The sequence below is a fragment of the Pteropus vampyrus genome, unplaced genomic scaffold (assembly GCF_000151845.1).
Source record: "Pteropus vampyrus isolate Shadow unplaced genomic scaffold, Pvam_2.0 Scaffold14, whole genome shotgun sequence".
Classification (NCBI taxonomy): domain Eukaryota; kingdom Metazoa; phylum Chordata; class Mammalia; order Chiroptera; family Pteropodidae; genus Pteropus; species Pteropus vampyrus.
The window spans coordinates 1290536-1314871 of record NW_011888795.1 but is presented as its reverse complement, the minus strand read 5'-3'; the positions used below and the strand labels follow the sequence as shown (position 1 = coordinate 1314871).

Here is a 24336-nt window from a genome sequence, read left to right as displayed (position 1 = left end):
TCCAAATTGTGCAAATGGCTTTTCTCCCTTAAAATGTAATGAGTACGTCCACACATCCCTAAATTGTCTTCAGGACCACAATGCCATCACCTTTGTGAACTGCAGCATGTAGTATTTCAATTCACCTCGTTTCTAAAAGCACTCTTTTTCATGCTTCTGAAACCAAAGGCATCCCATAGCCCCTGCCCATGGGCCATGTGGTAACTTTCCCTTTGTTCCTGAAGACTTTGAGGTGTGTCTTAGCCACCGAGGAAATGGTCGCTTTCTAGCCTTACATTTTGTGACTAGGGGAGGTGGATGGGCCCTCACAGACCATTCGTCCAGCCCCCACCTCTTACATTTGGCCAGAAGTGACTCCACCCAGATTGGGGAGGTGAGATGGTACTGAACTCGGGACCTGTTTTCAAGGTTTTTTGTTTCTCCTAATTATAACATTTTAAGACTGGCCAGATACATACTAGCTGCAGTTCTCTCTTAATTTTATTAAGTAGATTTCCCTGTGACCTGGTACCTTATAGACTTTTAAACATTCCACCATATGCTTCAAAATCTCATTCTTATCTACGGCCATGCTACCCTGAACAAGCCTGATCCCATCAGATCTGGAAGCTAAGCAGGGTTGGGCCTGGTTAGTACTTGGGTAAGAGACCATATAACCATATAAGAAGACCAGGTGCTATAGGTGTAAAAAAAAAAAAAAAAAAAAAGCAAAATCTCATTCTTTTTATTGCTTTATAACACACACAATATTTATAGTTAATTAAGCAGTTTTTTGACACTTTGGATTAAGCACCGTTTCACCTCATACTTTCTTTCCTCCTCTTTAATTGTCCAAACTCCCTGTGCTGCTCTTCCTGCCTGGGCCACTGTGGGAGAAATGGGATGTGAGATGGGAATATGCATCACAGGCTGAGAGATGCCATATGCAAGGCCTATCGTGAACCGGATCAGTGAGAGAAAAGTTGTGATCCATGGTAGGTTGGTTTCCTTTATAAAGATGAGACACAATGTCACTTTAGGGACATTCCCAAGGGCTAAGATGGAGGAGCCATGTGTATTAAAACAGTGGGCAGCAGAGGTTGGGAACAAGCATCTCTGAAATCCAGTCACAAATACTGTTCTAGGCCAAATCCTAGGACCCCCAGCAGGAAAGGACTTGGCGACTTTACCTCCTATTTCTGACTTTTTAAAATCATTTTTTCCCCAGTTTTACTGAGATATAATTGACATGGAACATTGTATGTTCCTGATTTTTTAGAAGAAACTTTGTTGCTCAAAAGAACTGAGAAGTGGTCTAAGGAAATTAGATCTAGGAGTAGGGTTGCCAGATAAAACACAGGATGCCCAGCAAAACTGAATTTCAGATAACAAATAATGTTTTAGTGTAGGTATGTTCATCTAAAGTTCAAATTTCACTGGACCTCCTGTATTATTATTTTTTTTAATATGGAACGCTTCATGAATTTGCACTTCTTCCTTTGAGCAGGGGCCATGCTAATCTTCTCCGTATCGTTCCGATTTTAGTATATGTGCTGCCGAAGCGAGCACTGTATTTTTTGCCTGTTAAATCTAGCAACCCTACTCAGGAGCAGCAGGAAGCCTTCCTGGAGGAAGCAGAATTTAGCCAGGGCCTCGAAGGGCAGGAGGAGATGACAGAGCCGAGCCAAGGAATCCAGAGAAGAGAAAGCTGGAAAGTTGGCCCAGTGCCAGATCATTATGTGTCCTGGAGGTCAGGCTTGGGGTGTGAACTTAAACAGTAAGCAGTAGGGAGCCACAGAAGGCCTGAGAGCAGGGAGGCCATGGGGCCGAGGTCAATGCTGGGAAGATCCTGGGTAGGACAGCAATGAAAGGAGGTGGAGCTCGGTCAGGAGTGCCTACACTGGTTTGAGTGGAAGCAGTAAAGCTGTACTCTGGATTTCGGGCAGTGGAATTGGAAATGCTTCTAGAGACTGAGGTGGCCAGAGGAGGTGTTCCAAGAGTGGCGTCTGGGCACAGCTGTTGTGTTGTCAAGAACACGAACAGGTTTGGCTGGTGGTTGACCCTTTTGTTTTCTTGATGGAAGCTTTTCTACTTCTAAGAATTGATTCAGTGTAATTAACTGCCGTCTACCTCTTTCAATAAGTGTTTTTGACACTTAAGGTCACATTGTTCTAAGTAAGGCCTTAAAGATTATCCAGTCCAAAGCTGGGGTTTCATAATGAGCATTTACGGGACCAGTGCTCTACTGCATCAAAGCTCCTTCACTTTCTGACCTTGGTGGAGCCTCACCATCCTCCCTAAGTTCGTTATTTCCACTTTCATAGCAGGTTCAGAGAAATGAATGGGTGTTGCCCAGTTCCATGGCTAAAAGGGCCGGAGTGAATCCTGGAGCCCACTTCTAGCCTGTGTTCCAGTTCACGACATAACACTTCTGGCAGTCTTGCAAAGACCCAGCAGCACCCCCATTTGATCTTCGCGGTCACTCTATAAGAAAGGTAGAGCAGATCTCACGATTCCCATTTACAGAGGGAGAAACAAAAACTCAAGAAGGTCAAAGCAAGGCCACCTGGCAGGGCAGCGAGAGCCCAGACAAGCCCCTGTGTCCACCTGACTCCTGGTCAGTCCTCTTTCTCCTGCACAGCCGGTGACAGATCTTTCCATATCCCCGGGGGAAGCAGCGGACCGCCCCACACATTTCTGGACGTATTGTCTTTCACAGTCTCATGGCACATGATGCCAGTTCCCCGGGGAGGAAACAGATCTTTGGAGAAACCACATCTTCGACTTTATTTCTGGCCTTTGGTACCTATTGGAATGTTCTAGCCTCTTTCTTCTTATATGTATTTTCTTCTAAAATGAGCTGGTGCTGGAGGCAGGGTTTGGGAAGGGAGCAAGTAGTCCCGGTTGTCAAGAGCCTTAAGTACAGAATTAGCGGGACACACAGGCCTGGGACGTGACCCTCTTTCAGACAGAGCAATCTGGTGTGTGGCTCTGTTCTCCCCTCCCACCTCCACAACCGCACCGGCTCCAGGGGTAGTCATTCTTTAACATGCAGAATTTGTTCCGATGACAGAAACAGCCTCCTTGCAGAATTCCTACAAAGCTTCTTATGCCAGGCCCATAACAGTGCTAGGAAGCACAGAAGGGAAAAAAGTAACTAAATGCTCTTTCGTCACAAAGCCAGACTCAATCTTTCCTTGCATCCCAGAGGCTAAAAAAATAAAATAAAACCTTTAAAAGGCAGACGAACAGTTTCAACAGCGGGGTAAAGTCCACCTTGCACTCATAAAGCTGGTGAAGTGAGTAGGCCACTCCTGGAAGCAAGCCCTGCTCCCTCTGGGCCTCAGCCCCCAGCTGTAGAACACGAGCGCAGTCAGCATCTGTCCAGTACGTCCTCCGGATGGCCATGCCAGGAGCGCAGCTGCCTCGTGTCGAAGGGGCGAGTGAGTGGGTGAATGAACGAGTGGATCCACAGTGTCTGTGGAGTGTGCTTTCTCTTGTGGAGACATCTGGAAATCCGGACAGCCCAAGCAAATAGCTTTTCTACAGGGTCACAGGGTCACACTGAGGTTCCAATGCCATCCATCTGGTGCCCTGACCAGCCCAGCCAGTGGACACTTGAGGAAAGGTGAAAATAACCCAAGCTCTTCTTCCATGAGCGCTCACAGGCCCTATCTGTCTCTGTCTTACCCCTTTCTCCTGTTCTGCCACCACTGGATTACTTGCAGATCTCAGTGTTTTATCTTGTCTGTTTGACGGGGTACTCCCGGAGAATCCAGGCAGAGCGCAGGCGAGGAGAAAGAGTCCTGGGGAGAGAGTCAGTTTTCTCATCTGTAAAATGGGAATGATGGATAATACACCTGGTCTTGCATACCTCCCAAGGCACAAGTTCCCGCCAAGGCAGTGGAGCATAGTAGCTACGACAGAGGTTTCAGAGCCAGACAGAGCTGGGTTCAAATCCCATGTCAGTCACCTATTATTATTATTATTATTATTATTAATGTTTTTTTGGGGGGGTAAGTTACTTAAACTCACTGAGTCCCAGTCCCCACTTCTGGAAAATAAGAATAACAAGGGCACCTGCCTCGGGGCTGTTAAGAGGATCACACCAAACAGTGCTTGCAAAGTATAGAACATATAGTGCCTGGCTCATGACACACACACAGTAGCAATGAGTACTGTTATTCTTATTAATGGATTTAAACACAGCGAGTTAGAGTGCTGTGGCTACAGTGCTTTGTTGAGGCACCATTCTTTCTCCACCTCCTCCAGCGCTGACAAAGTAGGAACTCAAAACAGTCAGTATATGCCCCAAGGACATAGAACCAGCATCTGAGAGTTAAGTTACAAAATCATAAAGGACCACAGAAGAGATAAACACATCATAGTGACACAGAGTGGCTTCCAGGTTCACCAGTCTCCACAGCGGGAGCTGGAAAGCATTCGCTTACGAACCCATGGGGTCAAGCAGAAGCAGAAGCCAAGTTGGTTGGCAACAGACACAGACAATGAGAGGTGGTTGAGGGCACCGAAGCCCACTTCAGCAGGGGTGGAGGGCATCTCAAGAGACGAGGAAAGAGCCCCAGGTGTCTAAGCCCAATGCCACCAAAATATTTAAATTATGAAATCCCGGGAGCAAGAAAGTCATAAACCAGAGGAAGTGATGACCTCAGCCTCCAGCATTGAAACATACGCTTCAGTCCCTTAGGTGTGTGCTCTGGAGGAGTCAGGCAGGGATCAGACCTCGGCTGTGCCCAGCTGACCAAATACCTTCTACCCTATGCACAGGGTGCAGGCCAGCCTATCTGTCATCATGCATTTTTCTTTCAAATTCCACCCTCGGAAAATGTTTGCTGACCACGTGACCAAACGGACAGGTCAAGTGCCATGTTACTCTCATCTGCTAGAAGACACCTTCTTGCCCACATTCAGCTGTAAAGAAACCAGGATCTTAAGGAATATTGCCCCCAAAACAGGGGAGGCTGTCAAGCCTTCGTAATCCCTTCACCCAGAGGTAGTCGTGGGTTGGTAGGTTTTTGGGTTAATTTTAATTTTCTTCTTTATATTTTCCAATTTTTTTTATGATAAATATGTACTACTTTTAAGAAGAGAAAATACAGATTACCAGCAACCCAATAATCATATGCCTATTATAATAATCACTGTGTTCTGCTCATACATTCGAACTATTTGTATTGGGAGCTTTACAACTCATATGACCTGTTATCGTATATGTTTAGTGAAATTCTAAGGCATTTCTTTTCAGGACTCTGTAGCTTTGTCACTTGTACCACATATGTTTCCGGGAATGAAGCAGGAGGACTGTGCTGGGGGTTATGGGAGGGCGTGGGCTGGGGCAGCTGTGCTTCTAAAATATTTTCCTTTTGAAGTGGGCAGAAGCATTCATTTCCATTTACCTAATTTAAGAGTGTGACCTTGCCCCCTTGGAATAAATGTCTAAAAAGAGAGAGATAATATAGTAAGGGAAGAGCAAAGAGTGCAAAACAGAGAAATGGCCCAAACCAGCCACAGACAAACGTCCGAATTTCTCAAGGTCCTTGCCCAGTCCTTAGCTTAATTGTGGGTGGGCGACAAAAATCACCCTTGTTTCCAGGGAGCGAATGTTGTTTCTCGCTCTCTCCAGTTCCTTCCTGACTTGCTGACTTAACTGTCCCTTCTCCTCACTGAACGTACTATGCTGTCAGGCTCTTTCTTTCTGTGTTAAATCTTAGATTTCTGCCCAGACTGCTGGCTCCAGGCTGCCAAAGCCATGTGCCTTGAGTGACTGGATCCAAGAAATAAATAACAGTGAATGATATGGGGATACACGGACCCCAAATGGTCCTCGGTCTGGTGCAGAATTCTTCACTCAAAACTCAGCACTTAATGATCAGCTGTGTTCTAGGATTGAGGAATAGAGAAAGATGAAGGCAGTCCAGGCCCTATACCTACAAGCTCATGCACAGCCTGGCAGGGGAGACAGGCCCTGACAGCTCACCAGCTACAGGGCAAACAATGGAAGTTTTGTGAGAGAGGTATATGCTCTAGGTACCCAAGGGAAGGAGCCATTATTGTCTGGTGTGTGTGCGTGTGTGTGTCTGCGCACGCGCATGTGTGGCGGGGTGGGGGATTAGTTTCACATAGCAGGTAGCATCTGGATAGGATTCTGACACATGAAAATTGGGCCAGAGAAAACCCCAGGTAGAAAGGCCCAGAGGCTGGGGGTTAGGAGAAGAGTCTATGGCCAAGGGAACATGTGGGTGAGGCAGGGGAGGGGCACGAGGCTGGGGCAGGCGTGAAAGGTCTGGAACCTCACACTGAGAACCAGACTTTACCCGATGGATCAACGGCTCTGAGGCTGTTCAGATTCCAGGGTCGATTTTGAGCTCAACAAATTCTAGGGACTTAGAACAGCTAATGGATTATTTTGCCAAATAAGGCCATTAAAACCAAAACAAAAATCTCAACACCGACTACTATATATTATTATCATCGTTTCATAAAAGGGCATTTTAACACTAAAATAATAGAACAGAAACCCAGAATAAAAGACAGTCCTTCCTCCGCCCCCCAAAAAACAGCTGACAGTCTCTTGCTGACAGCACATGTCCACTGCACCATCCTTGTTCTTAATTTCTACAAAGGGAAACTCCCTTTGGTAAACAGGGCTGGAAACCACAGCTGTAGGACTGAGAGTAGCAGGGCAGCTCTGACCCGAGGGTTAACCCATTCGTTATATCTGAAATGTGACATGTTTTGTTCACAGATCCAAAAATTCAAAATGAAGTAAAGTTTATGAAAATATCAGGCTCATATGACCCCGTGTATGACCCTGATGGCACCATAGGGTACAGGTGGTGCTCCTGAGTGGGGAAAGGGGTAGGGGAAGAACACAAATGCTCCCATGGTCAGAAGGGTTTGGGAAACACTGAGCCCCTTTCGAAGTTTATAATTCATGCATTAATTTTTTTAAAAACTTGAATGTGCAAGTCATTCTTCGAGACTGCGCTGCACTATGCAGTGTTTCCCCGACTAATTTGGAAACCCCTTCTCAGCACTGACAGTGTGGGAAACTCCTTGTGCAGAAGCCGGCAGAGGCTTATTCATTATTTTGCAGGCATGAGGTTAGTGTAGGCGGATTCACGAACCGCAGCATAAATGGGTAGAGGAGGATGCCCACGCACCCACTGGCAGGCAACAGCGTGTACCTCAAGGTCGGAGTTGATGGAGGGGACCTCGGAGGAGCTGCTGGAAGACACGCGGGCCCGGATGACTTGAACGGGTGGGTACGAGGGGGGCTCCTGCAGGGGTGCATCTCCCGTGCTGGTCTGTCCGTCACCAGGCAGCCTGCTGGTGCTGCAGCCTGCCTGCAAGGTGTGTGGGGAAGGGCAGGCAAGGACACTCAATTTACTTCTTCATTTCTGAATTGTCAAAGCACTCGCGTACTCCAGTTTAAAAGATAGGAAAGGGTGTAGAAAGCAGCGCCTGCTTCCACCCTCATCCCCCGGCCATCCTGTACTCTCTCAAGGCAGCCTTGCTCCCTTTCCTGTGCATCCTTCCGGATAGTCAAGACAATCAAATGCACATACACTTATTTACCCTTACTTCCACAAGTGGTAGCGTGCTCTACACTTTTTTATGTATCTTGCTTTTTTTTTAACTTAATATTGTCTCAGAGATAGGACTATATGAGATTTGGGGGGCGGGGGACAGCATTGTATATGTGTTCACAATGTACTTAACTAATCCCCTACTGATGAACCTTTAGGGTATTTTCAATTTCTCGCTTTTACAATCAATACTGACTGCACTAAATTATATCGTACATCCAAAATTTCAGGGTATTTTAAAGATAAATTCCTAGAAGTGGAAATTAGGGATCAGAGGGTATGTGCATTTGTAATCTGGACAGCTATTGCCAAAAATGCACTCTATAGAGGCTTTGCTGACTCATATCCAGCAGCAGCAGAGTGAGTTGGGAATGTTTAAGGGAGATTCCATCATCTATCTATCTATCTACTGTCAATCATCTATTTATCTATGTATCATCTTTCTATCTATATTCTATTACCTTCTATACATTATCTACCAATCATCTGTCTAGCTACCTATCGTCTATCAATCATCTATCTTTCTATTTATATTTTATTATCTATCAGTCCATCTTCTATCAACCAATCATCAATCTATCATATATCTTTATCTATCTATCTACCTACCTACCTACCTATCTCTATCTATCTATCTATCTATCTATCTATCTATCTATCTATCTATCTATCTATCTATCCGTCCATCCATCCATCCATCCATCTATCTCAGAAGAGAGCTTCCTCCTACAGGACTCCCATGAGGGTTGGGGGTGGGCACTTCCTCAGAGATCCTTGAAGATCTGTTGGCCTAGGTTTCAGAGCTGGGCGGGATTCAAGTCATTCCACTGATGCACCACCAGGAGAACAACCTGCCTTCTGGACCAGAATCTTCCACCAACTAACCATGTGACCTTCACAAGAAATTAATTCTCCCTAAATCTCAGTTTCCTAATCTATAAAAGGAGGTGGTAATCCCTGCCTTTCTCCTTTGAAGCAGTATCACGGGGCTCAGATGTAAATGTCCCAGACACATGAGAAGAATGGCTATTCATCATATTGGACTCCAAATCACTTCAGGGCTCCAACGTGACTGGAGCATGACTCCAGTGTAAGTGTACATTTTCATGTGAGTCGGCTGGACAGGAGAAAGTCCACAAAGGAGCAGGAGGAGGCCGAGTGCTGGGCGGCCCCTGGGCAGGGTCGGGGAGTTGAGAGAAGCAGAAGCTGCTCAGGCAATAATGATAGATTCTATAAATTCCTCAGGGCCTGAACACAACTGAATCAACAAATAAATCTGAGTTTTCAAATGCTCCCATCCATTGATCCCTGTGATCCCACGGCGCTAGGCCCTTCACTCAGCCTGAACCTGGGCTGCACCTCTTGGAAATTTTTTCCTTAGGACTAATGTGGGGCAGGGAACACTGAGACACTAAGCAGCTTGCGGCTTTTTTTGCCCACTTCCAGATGGCTGTCTGATCAGGACATATATCAGTGCACATGGCAACAGGGTATACCTATCTCACTACAACTTTGCTCATTGGGACATTCTCATGAAAGAAAGGAAAAATTTGCTAACTGACCTGGCAAGATATGGCAGCACAGAGAGTATGTTCTCTTTATAAAAGCCGAAGTCTCAAAATCAGACAGGTTTAGTCTGAAACCTGTATCTGTGATTTTCTAACTATGGGAACTTGGGCAAGTGACAATCTTCTCTATGACTCAGTTTAAAATAATAATAAAATTATTAATTATTAATAAATACCAATAGAAATAATCATAGTTATCTACTGCATAGATTGTAAAAATTTGTTAATGACAATATCAAAAAACAACTATTTATCAAGTACCTTCTTGGTGTCAGCCATTATGCCCAAGAGGCAGTGTGTATAGTGGTCAAGGGCACAGACTCAGGAAGAGGCAAGTTTGAATCCTGGTTCTACCACTGACAAACTGTGTGACCCTGAGCAAGTTGTTTAACCTCTCAGTGCCCCATTTTCCTTATCTGTAAAATGAGGTTGGTACCTCAGGGGTTGGCTATGAGGTTTAAAAGAGTTAATCTATGTAAAGCACTTGGATCAGTATGATAAGCAGCATGGGAGCGTTGGCTTTTAATATTTACTCAGAGCCTGGCAAGTAGCTAGCCCTCAATAAATAGACCTTCATGGGTATAGAGGCCCTAGATCCCAGTGAGGTGGCATCCTGTCCAGGCTGGAAGGTAGGGCTCTAGGCCTTCTGCGGGGAGCTGTCTCAAAGACACCTCTCGCCCTCTGGTGGATACAGAAGGAAGAGGTCAAGTGTAAGTATTGGCTTAAAAATATGCTGGCGGCCCTCAGCGGAAGAAAATAAAGGAGGAACACACTCTTCTTTCATGGAGTCTGTTCGCCAGCAGGAATCCACTCAAGATTCAGGTACTGGAAAGGTTAAAGTGAATGCCACTTTTGCACTATTATTTTTCCGAAGTTCCATAATTTAAAAGTTTCTTGTGCAAAGCTTTGGCCAGATGCTGCCAGGGTTCCTCGTGCTTTCCTCAGGGCCTCCCATCACTCACCCATCCTCCCATCAGAAGAAGGGTTTAATGGCCGAAGTGGGCTCTTAATTGTGAAAGCATGCTCTGAATCCCCTGTACCGCAGTTACAGCACATACTGGTTTTTCGCACCCACATTCCAAAGAACAACAACAAAGAGTAAAATCTGTGTCTCAGATCCACACTCTCTCTGAGTATCAGTATGTCCCTACAGGCCGCTCAGCACTGAACTCCGTGTTCCAGACACACCTGTTCTGAGAGCCCGTGATGTGACTCGACACACCAGAGACTAGGGAAACAAACAGAAGGACACAAAGTGTATATATCCCAGCAGGAAACAGACAACAAACAAAAGTAAAAGATCCTAAGTGCTTTGCAGAGCATTTAAAAAGGTAATAATAAAGTAATACAACAGAGAGATGAAATGAAGGCTACTTTTGGATGGGTGGTCGGGGAAGGCCTTTACTGAAGGTGACATTTTAACTGAAGTCTGAAGATAAGAAAAGGCAGCTATGTAAAAAAAAAAAAAAAAAATCAAAAGGAAGAGCATCTAGGCAGAGGAACAAAAAGAAATCCTGAGCTTCGAGAGAAGAGTAAAGAGAACAGGAAACAGGAGACAATCAGGGAGCGGTGCTGGGCTGGCAGGGGCTTGGGAGTCTGGGTACGGGGTTTCGATTCCGCGTGAAATGGGAAGCCAGCAGAGTGCTTTAAACAAATGAAGAACAAGATGTAATTTACTTATGTAAGTGATCCTTGCAGATGGAAAAGATGGAACAAAAATAGCAGTGGAGAGGAAAACCAGTTATGAGGCTGCTGGATCTATTTAAAAAGCAGTATTGGCAAAACTTGACAAATGTATCAGATGGGCAGGGCCCCGCAGTGAGGGGAAGAGAGAAATGTGGGTTTGACCGACTACACGGACAGTGGTGTCCTTTACTGAGTTGAGGAAGATGGGGAGAGGTCTGGGCATGAAAATCCAGAATTCCATTTTGGACACAGAAAGTGTGAGATGCCATGCGGTGACACTAGATAGGCAGCCTGCAGCCAAGACTGGAATGGAGGGAGGGGAACGGGATGGAGAAACACATGATGGAAATCAGCAAGAGCTGGTGTGTAGAGCTGTGGCATTATGAGACTGAAAGAGGACACCGAGAGAAGGAGGACCTGCCGGGACGGCGCTTGGGGTCCTACAACCTTAAAGTCAGGCTCAGCAGGAGGAGGCAGCAGGAGTGAGGGGGAAAGAAGGCCTGTGAGGGGGGCAGCAAAGCCAGGAGAGTGAGGGGCCCAGAAGTCACGAGCAGCTAGTGGCCAAGTGAGTTGAGTCTCAAATAGGACAGAAATGACCCCGGGATTTAGCAACGTGGAGGTCACTGGTAACCTGGACAAGAACAGTCTTAGTGCCGTAGTGGAACGGTGGAGTGGACTTGTCGCCTCTCTTTTTTCTAATTCTCTTCCTCCTGAGGACCCCTACATGCAGGCCAGAACCCTGAGAGCCATCTGGAGCCCTCCGTCTCCCTCATCCCCACATCCTCACTTCCCTCAACACTTTATTTGCCAACTCTATCCAGTCCATCTCTGCTGCTTCCTCTGCTCCAGCCTTGGTTCAGGTTATACCACCCCTTCTTGGACTTACAAGTGGCCCTCACTGACCGTCTTGATTCGAGTCTCCTCTTCCCTAGTCTGTCCTCCAACACTGCCTGACTGATGGCTCTAAAATGCACATCTGACCCTGAGTCTCTAGACCAGAAGCCTCCTAGACTCCCATCACCTGAAGATGTTAGTCAGCTTCTATAGTGTGACGATCTCACCCTTACCTCCTCTCCAGCCTTTCATTAACCAAACTCCCCTCTATTGGCCCCCCACTGAGGACTTGGAAAGTTCCTTCCTCTTTTTCATGCTTCCCTACCTCATCCTTCCCATCCTGTAGCTAAAGGGTCACCTCCTCCAGGAAGCCTTCCATGACTACTGCCCATCCTCTGAACACCTGGCTGTAGCCCACAGCTACTCACCTGTTGCACTGGCTCAATGGTCAGCTCCATGTAGCGACTGATGGCTGTCATCGTCCTTAGTGACTTGCAGTGTGGTAGTGTGGTGAGAGGCACCCAATCTGAATTCTTTCAAGCAGAGACAGGGAGATAGAAAGGGGAATTCTTAAAGTCAGGAGACATTTTCTGAAAACAAGGTCTCATTTTCTTCAAAAGAACCCCTAAAGTTTTTGTTTTCTGTTCTCTTATGGCACATCTCACTTTCTGCTTCCCGTAAAATGTATCTTATCTCTCTCTTTCTGAGGTCACAAATTTTGCTGCACAGTAGAATCACCTGGGCAGCTTAAAACAAACAAACAAACAAACAAACTACTGATATTTAGTTCTCACACACACCAACCCATGCCAGATATTCTGATTTCATTAGTATGGATGTGACCTGGAGAGTTTAAAAGTCCCACAGTGATTCTAAAGTACAGCAAAATTTGGGAACCAGTGCAGCAGGTGCTGAATAAATGCTTTTGTAAAGCAGTGGTTCTCACACTGTCCTGTGCGTCAGGAGCACCCAGGGGACTCATTAAAGCACCCTCAGTTTAGGATGTGGTTGAGCTGGGCAAAGCCCTAGAATCTGCATTTCTAACACGTTTCCAGGTGATGCCGGTCCAGGGACCACGCTTTGAGAACTGTTGCTGTAAAGGACTGCCGAAGAGATTGCAAAGGCTCCACTTCCTCCCTTCAGAACACGAAGACACATAGGGCTCTCCTCAAGTATTTTAGCTCCTTTTTGTTATGAAACATAATTTCATAACAGTTTCTAGAATGGATGAAAATAACCTCCCATTAGAGACTTCATGGGAATGTGGATCTGTGGTGCAAGGACTTATATAAAACCCTTTTACCTTGGCCATACCCACCACTATCTTCTGTTTCATTAACTCAGATTACATATTAATTTATGTAGTATATAAACTTAAATATATATATATGGAAATTACTAAGTAGTATACGTGGACATTTGACCCATCTACATTGCTTAAAGTATATTAAAGTTTATTAAGTGATCAAAAACCTTAAAATAATATGTTGTAATTGAGAAAATAGAGGATCCTATTTATTGGGGGCACTCTTAGTGTTGGGCATAAATCGTTTTTTAAAGTGACCAGCTGGCCAAGCTTGGAAGGACCCCAGGACCCCAGGCTTGGCTGTGGCAAGTCCCCCGCCTCTGCCCCCTCTGAGCCTCGTTCCTTGCCTCCTGGTTGTCTTCCTCTTTCTCTGCGCAGGTCAGAAGGGCTTGGGTGTCGGGGCTCTCTCTGGCTTCGCAGGCAAATCCCAAGGCCCGCCTCATCTTGCTTTTCATCATCCAGGAAAGGAAGATGATCTGGGAAGTGGAGTTAAGGTCCAAGGGAGCAAGGCACTCCGGCCACCCAGTGCTGCTTTCCCCTTGCACTGAGGGCTCCACCCTGGGCTCTCCCTCCCCGGGCTGGGGAGCTCCTTTGAGGACAGGGCCAGGTCTGACTCTCCCTACATATCCCCCTCACAGGCCCAGCACCCATCAAGACCCTGCCTTTAATGGACACTTAGGAAACGCTTGTTAAACAAAAGCATGTTAAGAACTATCTCCCTTGAAGGGCTTGGCTTACAGGGACATCACCTGTAGTGTGTTGAACAGCGTCTCCCCCCAAATTCATATCCACCTGAAACCTCAATAATTAGTTAAGATGGGGTCACAGTAGATTAAGGTGGACCCTAAATCCCATGACGGGAGTCCTTATAAAAAGAGGAGAGGACACACAGAGGTACGCAAAGGGAAGAAGGCCGTATGAAGACAGAGGCAGAAATGAAAATTATGCTCACAAGCCAAAGAACACCAAGAGCCAGCAGAAGCTGGAAGGGGCAAGGAAAGGTTCCCCTGTAGAGCCTTTGGGGAGAGTGTGGCCCTGCCTGGATTTCAGACGTCTTGCCTCCAGAGCTGAGAAAATAAATTTCTGTTATTTAAACCATCAGGTTGGTGGCAATTTGTAATGGCAGCTCTAGCAAACTAACATAGTCCTTGAGAAAATCAGTTTCTGAACTATTTATGCTAAATCCACAGGTTTCTCGCCATCCCCTCCCCCCCCTCCCACACACACCATCTCTACTCACCACTGTTTGAGCTTAGCTTGCCCTTGAGGTCCTCATGCCAAGGTCACTGGGGTGTCAGCACATCCAGAAACACCCCCTGGGGAACCGCTCACAGTCACCAAGGAAGGGCAGCCCTTGTCAACTCTTATCCCTGCTTTCCCACCCCAGGCTCCAGCATCAACGAGACCAGGGGGAATGATTAGCCCTGCACAGCAGGCCGGCTTGCAAAGCCTTTTCCCAGCCTGTGAGAAAGGCAAGGCAGAGATGGGGAAAACAGGTTCACAGAGGGCAGGGACTGACCCAGGCCTGGAGCAGAACTGAGCGTGGAACCTGGCTCTTCTGATCCTAGGGCCAGTAACCGTCACACTCCCCCTTTGCTGTTTCACAGAGCTCCGGCCAAGAGATAATTATTCTTATTTTTTTAAAAACAGGACATGAAACAAAATTGCACATTATAATCGTGTCTGCCTGCCCCAGGCTTCAAACCACTGAGAGACAGCTCCATCTAGCAAGAGGGAAGGAGGGCATGGCAGGGGCAGGGAGGAGATGAGATACAGGCAGTCAAGCCCCCTGGGCCTGGGGCGGATACAGCGAGGTCCAGCGCAGCACGACCTAGGGAAGTCAGGAACCAGGGGGTAGCCCGCAGCAGGTACTCAGGCCGCTGGTCGTGGGCCACGATGGCTGAGGCATAGAGGAGGCCAGCCAGGGCCAACAGGAGCCGGGTCCACAGGTGGATGGAGGGGAATGTCTTACCCTGGCACTGGGCAGAGAGAAGAGAGAGCTGGGCAGGGAGGAGCACTGCCATCCCCCCACCCCCGTAGCTCTTTTAGAGCTAAGAGCCAGGGCCCTGGTGGCATAGCAGGTTGGAGGGCCAGCCCTCTGCCCATGCCAAGTCCCCAAGGATGCTACTTCTATTGGGTTTCTGGCTTTTGCTCAAGCTGCTGCCTTCACCTGCTGAGCTCCTACTCATCCCTCAAAACCTGGCTTAAATTCAGCTCAGGGAAACCATCCCTTACCACTTCTACCCTAAGCGTAGCAACTAACTCCCTCTTCTGTGTCCCGTCACACCTGACACACCCCTCTATTGACGTGCCTTTCACCCTGAGCATGACTTAGCTCCCTACACATCTGTCTGCCCAACAGACCGAGAGCTTCTGAGAGCAGAGCCACGGTCCTCACCACCTTGGCACCTGCACTGGGCAGAGGCTTGTGAATGTCAGCTCAGAGAACATGAGGGAGACTGAATTATGAAGAGCCAAGGCCAGACCAGAAAGTCAGGAAAATTAGAGGTGACTTTCTTGACATTTTGAAACCAAGGGGATATTTTTAGAGAATGAGTAATAGAAATATTGTTTTTTTAAAAAAGGAAACATGCAACATATATATATGTAAGTATACTTTACAGGTATAAAGTCACTTTATATATACCTTTCATATATACATAAATATTATTTCCAATTACATATTTCCTATTACACAGTATGTTTAAATTAATACATAAATATAACTTAGTTTGCTCATTAGATGACATATTTAGAAATATAAAGGCCTTGGCTAGGCAATGGAAAAAATTCAAAGGAAAAAGCTTGTTTGGGCCATTTTCCTCCATTTTTATTTTAACTCTCAAAAAGATTCCTCAGGAGTGTTATATTTCCTCCTAGTTTGGTTCTCAGACCTTTTTGTTTCTGGCCCACCATCCCCCAAATAAAAACAGCACCCAGATGAACGGGTGGCCCCAGAGGCTGAGGGTGGAGACAGCGCACCTTCCCACCTCACAGAGCCCGGGAAGCAGCTTGTCCCAGTCAGCACTGCTATGGTGAGACGCACCTGGCGATCTTCCCGCCTACCCCCGCTTCTCCATGTTACAGAGGACGCTGACAGCCAGAGAGGGGAGCTGACTTGCAGAGCTGAGCTAGGACCTGGGCCTGCTGCCTCTCGCGACTGCCCAGGATTAGCCCACGCTGGGGAAGCTGGCTCTCACATGCCAACCCATTCATGGGGCCCACTGACTTCAAAACTTCAATCTTTTTTCAGAGTCAGTACTAGGGCCTATAGGGCTCTATTTGCCTGCGGTGCTGGACACACAGTAGGTGCTAAATAACCGCTCGAAGAATGAAACTGGCTTGGTGACTTGATATGTCCAGGAATTTCTCCAGCACACATGGGCCTCATCTAGCAGATCAGAACAGAACGTTGGGAGGACATCCTGGTGGCTGCCTGGTAAATCCATGCTGGGGGCTGGAAGCAGGGATGCCTCAGTTGGCTCCTGCAGATACGATGACTCCTGCTGTTGTCAGCACAATGCTTTACTGGTCAGCGGGTACATCATTGTCCATGGAAATGCTTCTAGAAGAATAGAAACTTCTCCCACCAAAGTCACCCAGCCATTTCACTCCTTAGCACTCCCTTAAAGGGTAAATTAGAAGCAGCTTCTGGGGGATCCAGGGTCCAAGGCCATGCTGGCTCATCTTCCCTAAATACCTCAAACCCTACTGGGTTTCCTCCTAATAAGGGGACCTGGGCTCTGGGCTCTTCTTCATGGGACCAGAGACACTCAGGCCTGCCAGCCCTTCAGAGACTGCTCAGCCTAATCCCAATGCAATCACTTATCTTCCTGCCAAGTTGCCATCAAGCTCGAATGCCTTTAGTGATAGGAAGCCCACTGCCAATTGCTCTCAACATGCCACGCACTGTGCAAGGTGTCTAACCCATGAATGAGAAGTGCCCCCTCCTGCCCCCAACCTCTTGCTAGTCTTGGTCTTGGTTCTGTTCTCTAAGACTGCAGAAAACTAGGCTGCTCTTTCTGCCCCAACGCAGCCCTTCTGATTCCTACATCTATGAGCTTCCTTTTTTCCAAGCCATATTAAGTCACTTATTAACAAGTGTTTGTTACCAAGCACTGGAATACAGTGGGGTCTAAAACAGATAAGGCTATGGCTGTCACGGTGCTGACGTTTCTCTCTCTTGTTAGCGAGATAACAACTTGGTAAATAACTGAAAGAGCTAATTTCAGGTTGTGACAAATGTTATGGAGAAAATGAAGCGGAGTGAGGGACACAGTGTCGGAGAGGGCCTGGGCTCCTTTAGGCGGTATTATGGGTTGAACTGTGATCCTCCAAAAGCTGTTAAAGTCCCAACCCCAGAGCCTGTGACTGTGACCTTATTTGGAAATGGGGAGGTCTTTGCAGATGACTGAGTTAAGATGAGGTCATCGGGGTGGGCCTTAATCCAATAGGACTGCGTCCTTATAAAAAGGGAAAAGTCGGACACAGACATATATAAAGGGGAGGTCACATGAAAATGCACACACAGGGAGAATGCCACATGAACACTGGAGTAATGCTGCCACCAGACAAGAAACTGCCAGAAGCTTGGAGAGAGGCCTGGACCAGATCTTTCTCTAGCACTTTAGGATAGATTTTGGCCCTGCCAACACCTTGATATTAGGCTTCCGGTCTCCGGGACTTAGAGTCAATATATTTCTGTTGATCAAAGCTTGTGGTACTTTGTTATGGAGACCTGTCCTAGGGGTCACCAAAAAAAGAGCGGTGCTCCCTACTCTCCCCTCCCTTGATCTGGAGATAGCATCTCTGCTGATGATGTCCCATGAGATTTGTGGCCATCACAGCATAGGCTGCAGCTTCCCACAAATGATCAACTGAGCACCTGCCATCCCTGAAACCTGTTCTTCTGGAACTGCTATTAAATGATGCTCTTGGGCAAGTGACTTTTTTTAGACTCAATGATGGGCTCATTATGTTTCCCAAGGGCAAGCACTGCATCTCAAGTCACATCTGTCTCTGCATTCCCTGCCCACCCCCCGACCCCACAGCCTGTCCAGTGCAGGGCTTGCCTCACCCCTGATGCCTGCAAGGCATCTGCCAATAAGATGCTCTAGAATACACAGAACCCCAGTAGCTACATGATTCTGTCCTCTAAAACCTTCTCATTCCCTAATGGGATACTTGTTGGTCCAATCCCGGTGGCTTTTTCCTGAGAGCCTGCTTTTCACTTGCTACAAGAAATGGAGAGAATGCAGCGGACTCTATGATGAGAGGCCTCCACATTTCCCCTGGGCCAGCTAGCTGCCCACTCCACCCTCCGTGGGTGACACTACCCTCCGCCCTGGTGACCTGGAGCTCCGACAGTGCTCCCAGAGGGTCTAAGACCCACCATGATGACCCACAGCCCATCCCTAACCCCAGCCTCACGATTCTGGAGAGTGGGGGGATCCGGGAAGCCCAGGAGCCAAAGGCTGCGACGCCACCCAGCAGATAGCCCAGGATTTCAGTATTGTCCTGTGGGAACAGGTGATACACTCAGCACCCTGAGGAGACCACCATGCATCCCAGACCCACCCTTTTCTGCTTTTTAGTAGATTCCTCCCAAGAAGGACACATCCTAACCCTGCCCCCCCCACCCCCACTGCATGCACACATCTGGAGCATTTGTTGGGACCGTGAGGAGGGAAGGGACCTGCACTCCCCCGTGTCGTCCCCTCTGACTGCCAGCTGGCTCAGTCTTACCTGCAGCAAACTTTCCAGCAGCTTCCGCTGAGGCCCTTGGATGGGGCCTGAAGCCTTTGGGACAGTGGCCCAGAGAACCCAGCCTGGGCCCAGGCTCAGGGGCAAGGCCAGGGCAAATATGCTGGCCCTGAGTTGCCGCCTCCTCTTCCTCTCCTGGGATCCCTGAACTGCAACAAACACCAAAGTCCCATATGGCTCCTGGGATCTGGAGGAACCTGACAGACAGCTGCTGGGGAAGAACTGGTATCGACTCAGCTCCAATGCCAAACCAGGTTGCCATGCTGTTCTGTAGACCAGACTCCCCCTACCCTTCAAGGCCCTGTGGTTGTGTGACCCCCGCTTCCGCCATGACTGGCGCTCTTCCCCTTCCTCGGCCCTCTTCTAGCATTTTATGTTTCAAGGCGGGGTGCTGTTACCCTTTACATAAGTATCTGCATATACAGCATCGCCTCTCCTGGAATGGAACTCCCCAAGGGCAGGCACTGTGCCCTGGCAGTTTCTACAATCTCCTCAGAGCCTGGCATGGAGCTGAACGACCAGCTTGGTGAATGCACCAGTGCGTGAACACGTTTGTGCCAGGGCACCAATACTGTGAGCGGGACAAGAGCGCCATCTTTGAAAGTCTCCTTGAACTGTCAGACCTCTAGAGCCTCCTCTGGACAATCTTGATAAGAACATTTCTCCTCTGGGAAGCACTGAGCAGCTGAGGGCATCTTCTATTAGCCCACTGATGCAAGCATTCCCTTTTTGGACAGGGGTCCAAGCACATTGCTGCCCTTTCTCAAGAATGCCCCAGTCCCACATACTCAACGACTCATCCCATCTCAGTCACTTCCAGCCCTCACTCTGTCCTAGGTGGCCCATGCCTATTCCTGGCATCCATTTCAAGAAGCCATGGGGCTTTGTTTGGCCACCCCAGACTTGCACACTGAGATCATCTCACAGAGCCATGCACTGTCCCTTTTCTTGGCCTTTGCCCACATTGTTCTTTTCCCCTGGAATCCCCTAACTGGTTCCAGTTCCAAGGTCACATCCTTTCCTGATACCTGCAGCCCCTTCCATCCCTCTGGTTGCCCACGGTATGCATGCACCTCCTCACTCATAGCTCTGTCTCCCTCCTCTGGGTGAGGTCAGGGAGCTTGTTCATTCATCTGTGCCTGGCAGGGGCCCAGCTTGGCGGGGACAAGGAGTGGGCACTCAGCACGCTGCTGAGTAGATGAATGAAGACAGGAACAGATGGCCACACACTCACCCAAATTAGACTTGAATTTGGAGCCACAGACTGGAAAGAGAATGAACACAAAGTTCACCAAGTCGACAGCTGCTAGGTAGGCACCAGTGAAAACCTGGGAGCAAATGGAAATAGTGTTGTTCAAACATTTTCAGCACCTCTCATCCTGGATGTCCTCTACCATATGTTTCACTAATGTAGTTCTTCCAGGGACACTTCCCAATCCCAAGAAAGATCAAGATCACCTCCATTTGACTGATGAGGAGATGGGGTGCTTAAATGACTAATCTCCGGTAAAGAAGCTGCCCATCAGTAGAGATGGGACAGGAACCCAACCCTCTACTTCCTCCTCCACGCTCTCTCCACTGCATGGTGTAATCTCTGCTGTTTAACTTTGGCCCAGTCATGACCTCAGTCATGGGCCTCAGTTTCCTCATCTGTAAAACAGGGGTAATAACGGTGTCTCCCTCACTGTTAAGCAGATTACATGAGCCAATACATGGAAAGTGCTTAGATCAGCACCTAGAGAAAGTGAAAGCACCCACCTATAAATGCACTAGCTACTAGGACAGTGTGATTAGGGTTAAGAGCATGCGTTCTGGGGTTTGAATGCTGGTACTGCTGCATACTAGAGGGTGGCCTTAGAGAAGTTATTTAACATCTCTATGCGCCTCAGTTTCCACATGTATAAAACAGGGAAAATGAGAGCATTTATGTCACAAGATGATTTGAGGATTAGATGCGTTAATACATGAAAAGCTCTTAGTGTCAAGTACATAGTTAAGTATTTAATAAATGTCAGCTATTATTATTAGACTCATTATATTCTACCAGTTAATGAAAATGGGTACCCAAAATAAAAGGTTATCTGTTTTTGAGACACCACTGTTCAAAGCAGGGTCTAGAATTTTCCCAATCTGTGTCCCGAACACTAGGCTGCTGTCTCTCATGTCTACCTGGGTGGGCACAAGGCCAAGACCAGCCCAATGAGGCAGGTGGCCCCTGAATGGGGCCTACAGGTTTTCCTTGGGATACGTGTTTCGGGATAGGCCCCTCCTACACAGGTTTGTTTGAGAGCCTAGGCTTTGAGAAAACTTAAAACTGCTCCTCACTCACCCCAAAGCCTTCATTGCCACTTGGGAAAAAATTCAGACACCACTGCATGAGATGGAACTGGGCCTCAGGCTTTAAAAACGATAGCAGCAACAATCACGATTTATTGAGCATCTACTATGTGCCAGCTGCTGTTTTAAGCAATGGAGATACAGTAGTGAATATAAATTCTTGCCTTGGGGAGCTAACATTCTAGTAGGGGTTAAATACAATAAGCAATAAACATACTAAGCAAAGTAAATGGTGTATTAGGGAGTAAACTATGGGAAAAAAGCAGGCTGAGGCGGTCTGGAGCATCTATGGTGGAAGTAAACGGGTTGTCAGGGGAGGACATACTGAGAAGGCGGCTTTTGAGCAGAGTTAGAGGAGGTGAGCAGTGAGCCATGTGGCTATTGGGGCAAGAGCATGAGAGTTGGGCAGAAAGACCAGCAAAAGCACAGGCACCAAGGCGAACTGTGGGCAGCAAGACAGAAGCCTATGGGGCTGACGCACCTGGATGGTAAGCTGTCTGGCCAGAATTGCCCCGACTGTGTCACACAGGCTGGTCAGGAGGCAGCATGCAGCACAGAGCGCCGACTGGTCCTGTCCAGATTTCTTTGCACATCTCAGATAGAGAAGCCTGTAGTGACAGACAGGGGCGCGGACGAAACACATGAGTTTGGCTTCCCAAAGGAGGTGTTTGAAAAGGGCGATTGTGACTGTGTGTCCCTATGAAGCACTTTCTCCCCCAGGTTTTTGGTGAGTGTTTTTGAACTTAGTTTACAGATGGGAAAAGAAAGGATCAGAAGGCTCCTGGCCTGAGGCAAGAGCCAGACCCGCCTGTCTGATGAAGAGAAACTTCTTCCCTTCTACAAATTTGGTCTACTCGAGTTCTTGACCACCTTTCAGTGCTGACAAACTAGCTGTCAGGTTTCATAGTATGAAAGGAAACAGGAAGGTTATAAAGTAACCCAATCCCTGCAGTTTACTGTAGAGCAGAATTAGTTGCCTAAATTTTAAAAAGCAACTTGTTTCTTTGAAATTAGAGAGACCCTTCTAATCCATTTTTGTAATGGGGTGGCCAGGCTTCTGCTGGCCCACATCAAAGTCAGTTTCATTTTGGGTGCACGTTCTCTACACACGAGAAGAGCCAAACTCCTTGAAGATGCCATGGAACTTTGGGAGGACCTCTCCTTAGCGCCCCCCACTGCTGGCTGGCTTCTCTCCCTTACTGCCCTCCCCTACTTTCCAGACACCCAGGAACAAGCTCAGAAAGGCAGACAATGCCAGGAGGGGCCAGAGGCTGTCAGCTTTGCTGACTAGATCTCAGACACACTCTGTTCTAGATGTTTCCCTGCTACATTTCTATGGAGAAAGCAAGACACAATTGCAGCTGTGGTTGTGTTTCCTTTAACCACAGGGTGGTACTCACTCTACATAGTTAGGACTGCTTGGCTGGTCCTGAGCATCAGCCCTCAGGAATAATGGGTGAGGATGGAAAGCTATTGAGTTCTGAAACATTCCCTGACCTGCCAGAGGAAGCCTGAAGTTCAGAGTAGGGCCCTGGGCTCCTGAAACTGATTCAAAGCCTAGGAGAGAAGACTCTAAGTTAGGGACTCTCTGAGTAGGACCCAGATTAGAAACTGTCCCCTTAGAAAGCAGAGAAAGCTGAGGCTTATGGTGAGAGTTAATAGTGGGCCTTCTGGCTTCACGTGTGGAAGCTTGACTGTGAACCCTGTTGTTGAGCCATTTCCCAGCTCTCAGGGGGTCAAGGATGCCAGGCTGACCCTAATCCCAAAGACAAATGGAGGTTCAGAGATGGTGAAGCCCTGAAAACGAACGGTGTGTACAGATCTACGGCAGGGTGACCCTGCTCTCAGACCGGGCATCCTCGAGACAGTTACTTATCCTCTCAATCCTTGGTTTCTAGGTTGGTAAAATGTCTACTGATGCAGACCTCGCAGGGTAGCTGTGAGGAACAAATGAGAGAACGCATGTAGAGGGTCTCATTTTCCATCCTCTGGTCTGGTAAGTTTAATCCTCACAAGCCTGTCCTTTCTGATAGGATGTGGGTTCTGGCTCCATTCATTCAAGCAAGTTAACCTCTCAGAACTTTGACTTCCTGATCTAAATGGGGTAATAACAGCCCCAACCTCCTGGAGTTGTGGCAGGGATTAGAGTTAATAAACGCAACACTAGGCCCATTACTATGTTCTAAGTGTCTTTATTCCTATTCCAGTGACTGGGTAGCCAGGCTGCAGAATTTCTGAAACACCGCCGAACGCCTGAAGGGAATATCCGAGTGCTTATGGTGAGCTGGCGCCACCCTCTCTCGGGATTGCTAATCCTTTCTCCTCCGCCAGGTAATACTTGGGTGGCAGCATCCTTCCAAGCTTAAGAATGGGTGGCTGATGACCTAGAGGCCTTCTTTAGCCAGACTTAGCCCTTAGAATCCAGGTTATGGTGACCACCTGGCCAAACTGCTCCAGGTGCTGGACAGACTAGGGCAAATTCTACGGGCAAATTCTATGGCCAAAGTCAAGCCATCCCTTCGCCATTTCCCAGCTAAGAGGGTCTTGGGAAACTGAGGCAAGAAACACCAAGACCTGTCCAAGGTCCTTGCCCTCTGCCAAGGGTTGGTGACAGCGCTGGAGCAATAATAATGGTGTTTAATATCACCTACTAAGCGCTTTACTGGTACCAGCTCACTTAATCCTCCCTTCCTTCCTGTCCTATGAGTTATCATCCCCATTTACACGAGGGAAATGAGGCCCAGAGGTTTCATGGCTTGCCCAGCTCACACCGCGAGTCATAGGGAAAGGCTGACAACAGAACCCAGGACTTGCGGTTTCCAGGTCGGGGCCCTGCGCACTGCACCACCCAGCGTCCTCCTGCTGGCCCAGAGCCCAGCCTCCCTGTGTGTGGAATCCGGAAAAAAGTATCCGACTTCAGTCTACAGAGAAACGTTAGTTTCAATCCTGGAACTCTGCTGCCTTCTGCAGCCTCCCTTTCTGCTCTCTTCCTTCTAGGTTTCCAAGAGGGAGTTAGCTGGGGCGACGGGGCGGGGAGGAGCGCCCCATTCCCCCCGCGGCCGACCCTCCCCAACCCCGGCGCCGCTAGGTCGCGGTCCCCATTACAGCGTGTGGGCGGCGATCCAGCAGGAGGAGGCGCAGATCCACAGGCCGAAGGAGATGCAGACGCGGTGGCGGGCGAAGCAGCGGTCCAGGTAGCCCCAGTCCCACAGCGCGGGCGCGGGATCGGGGGTGGGCGCCTCCTCCATGGCAG

At 48.1% G+C, this 24336-nt stretch overlaps 1 protein-coding gene, 1 long non-coding RNA gene and 1 other non-coding gene across 13 annotated transcripts in view; 1 reads left to right on the top strand and 2 right to left on the bottom strand.

Moving 5' to 3' along the window:
* Positions 1-24331, bottom strand: part of TMEM44 (transmembrane protein 44) — a 31498-nt gene extending 7167 nt beyond the window's left edge. For 3 of the 11 annotated variants that reach the window (XM_011381309.2, XM_023525679.1, XM_011381318.2), the window contains exons 1-9: positions 24189-24331; positions 21565-21691; positions 19981-20074; positions 18729-18895; positions 18414-18500; positions 14792-14962; positions 13331-13459; positions 12106-12210; positions 7188-7346 (exon numbers count right to left, since the gene is read on the bottom strand). In XM_011381309.2, the coding sequence (XP_011379611.1) occupies positions 7188-7346; positions 12106-12210; positions 13331-13459; positions 14792-14962; positions 18414-18500; positions 18729-18895; positions 19981-20074; positions 21565-21691; positions 24189-24331 (1182 nt within the window). Of the gene's footprint in view, positions 1-708; positions 3786-6442; positions 6719-7187; positions 7347-12105; positions 12211-13330; positions 13460-14791; positions 14963-18413; positions 18501-18728; positions 18896-19980; positions 20075-21564; positions 21692-24188 lie in introns of those variants that run through there. The other 8 variants (XR_897149.2, XM_023525685.1, XR_002778066.1 and 5 more) reach the window with 7 other exon arrangements.
* LOC111734372 lies at positions 1441-1548 on the bottom strand. The gene has a single exon (XR_002778424.1). It is a non-coding gene; the product is annotated as a U6 spliceosomal RNA (small nuclear RNA).
* The window catches only part of LOC105306341, a 23044-nt gene continuing 22250 nt past the window's right edge, over positions 23543-24336 (top strand). The window contains exon 1 of the long non-coding RNA XR_002778075.1: positions 23543-24277. This is a non-coding gene — a long non-coding RNA (uncharacterized LOC105306341). The remainder of the gene's footprint in view (positions 24278-24336) is intronic.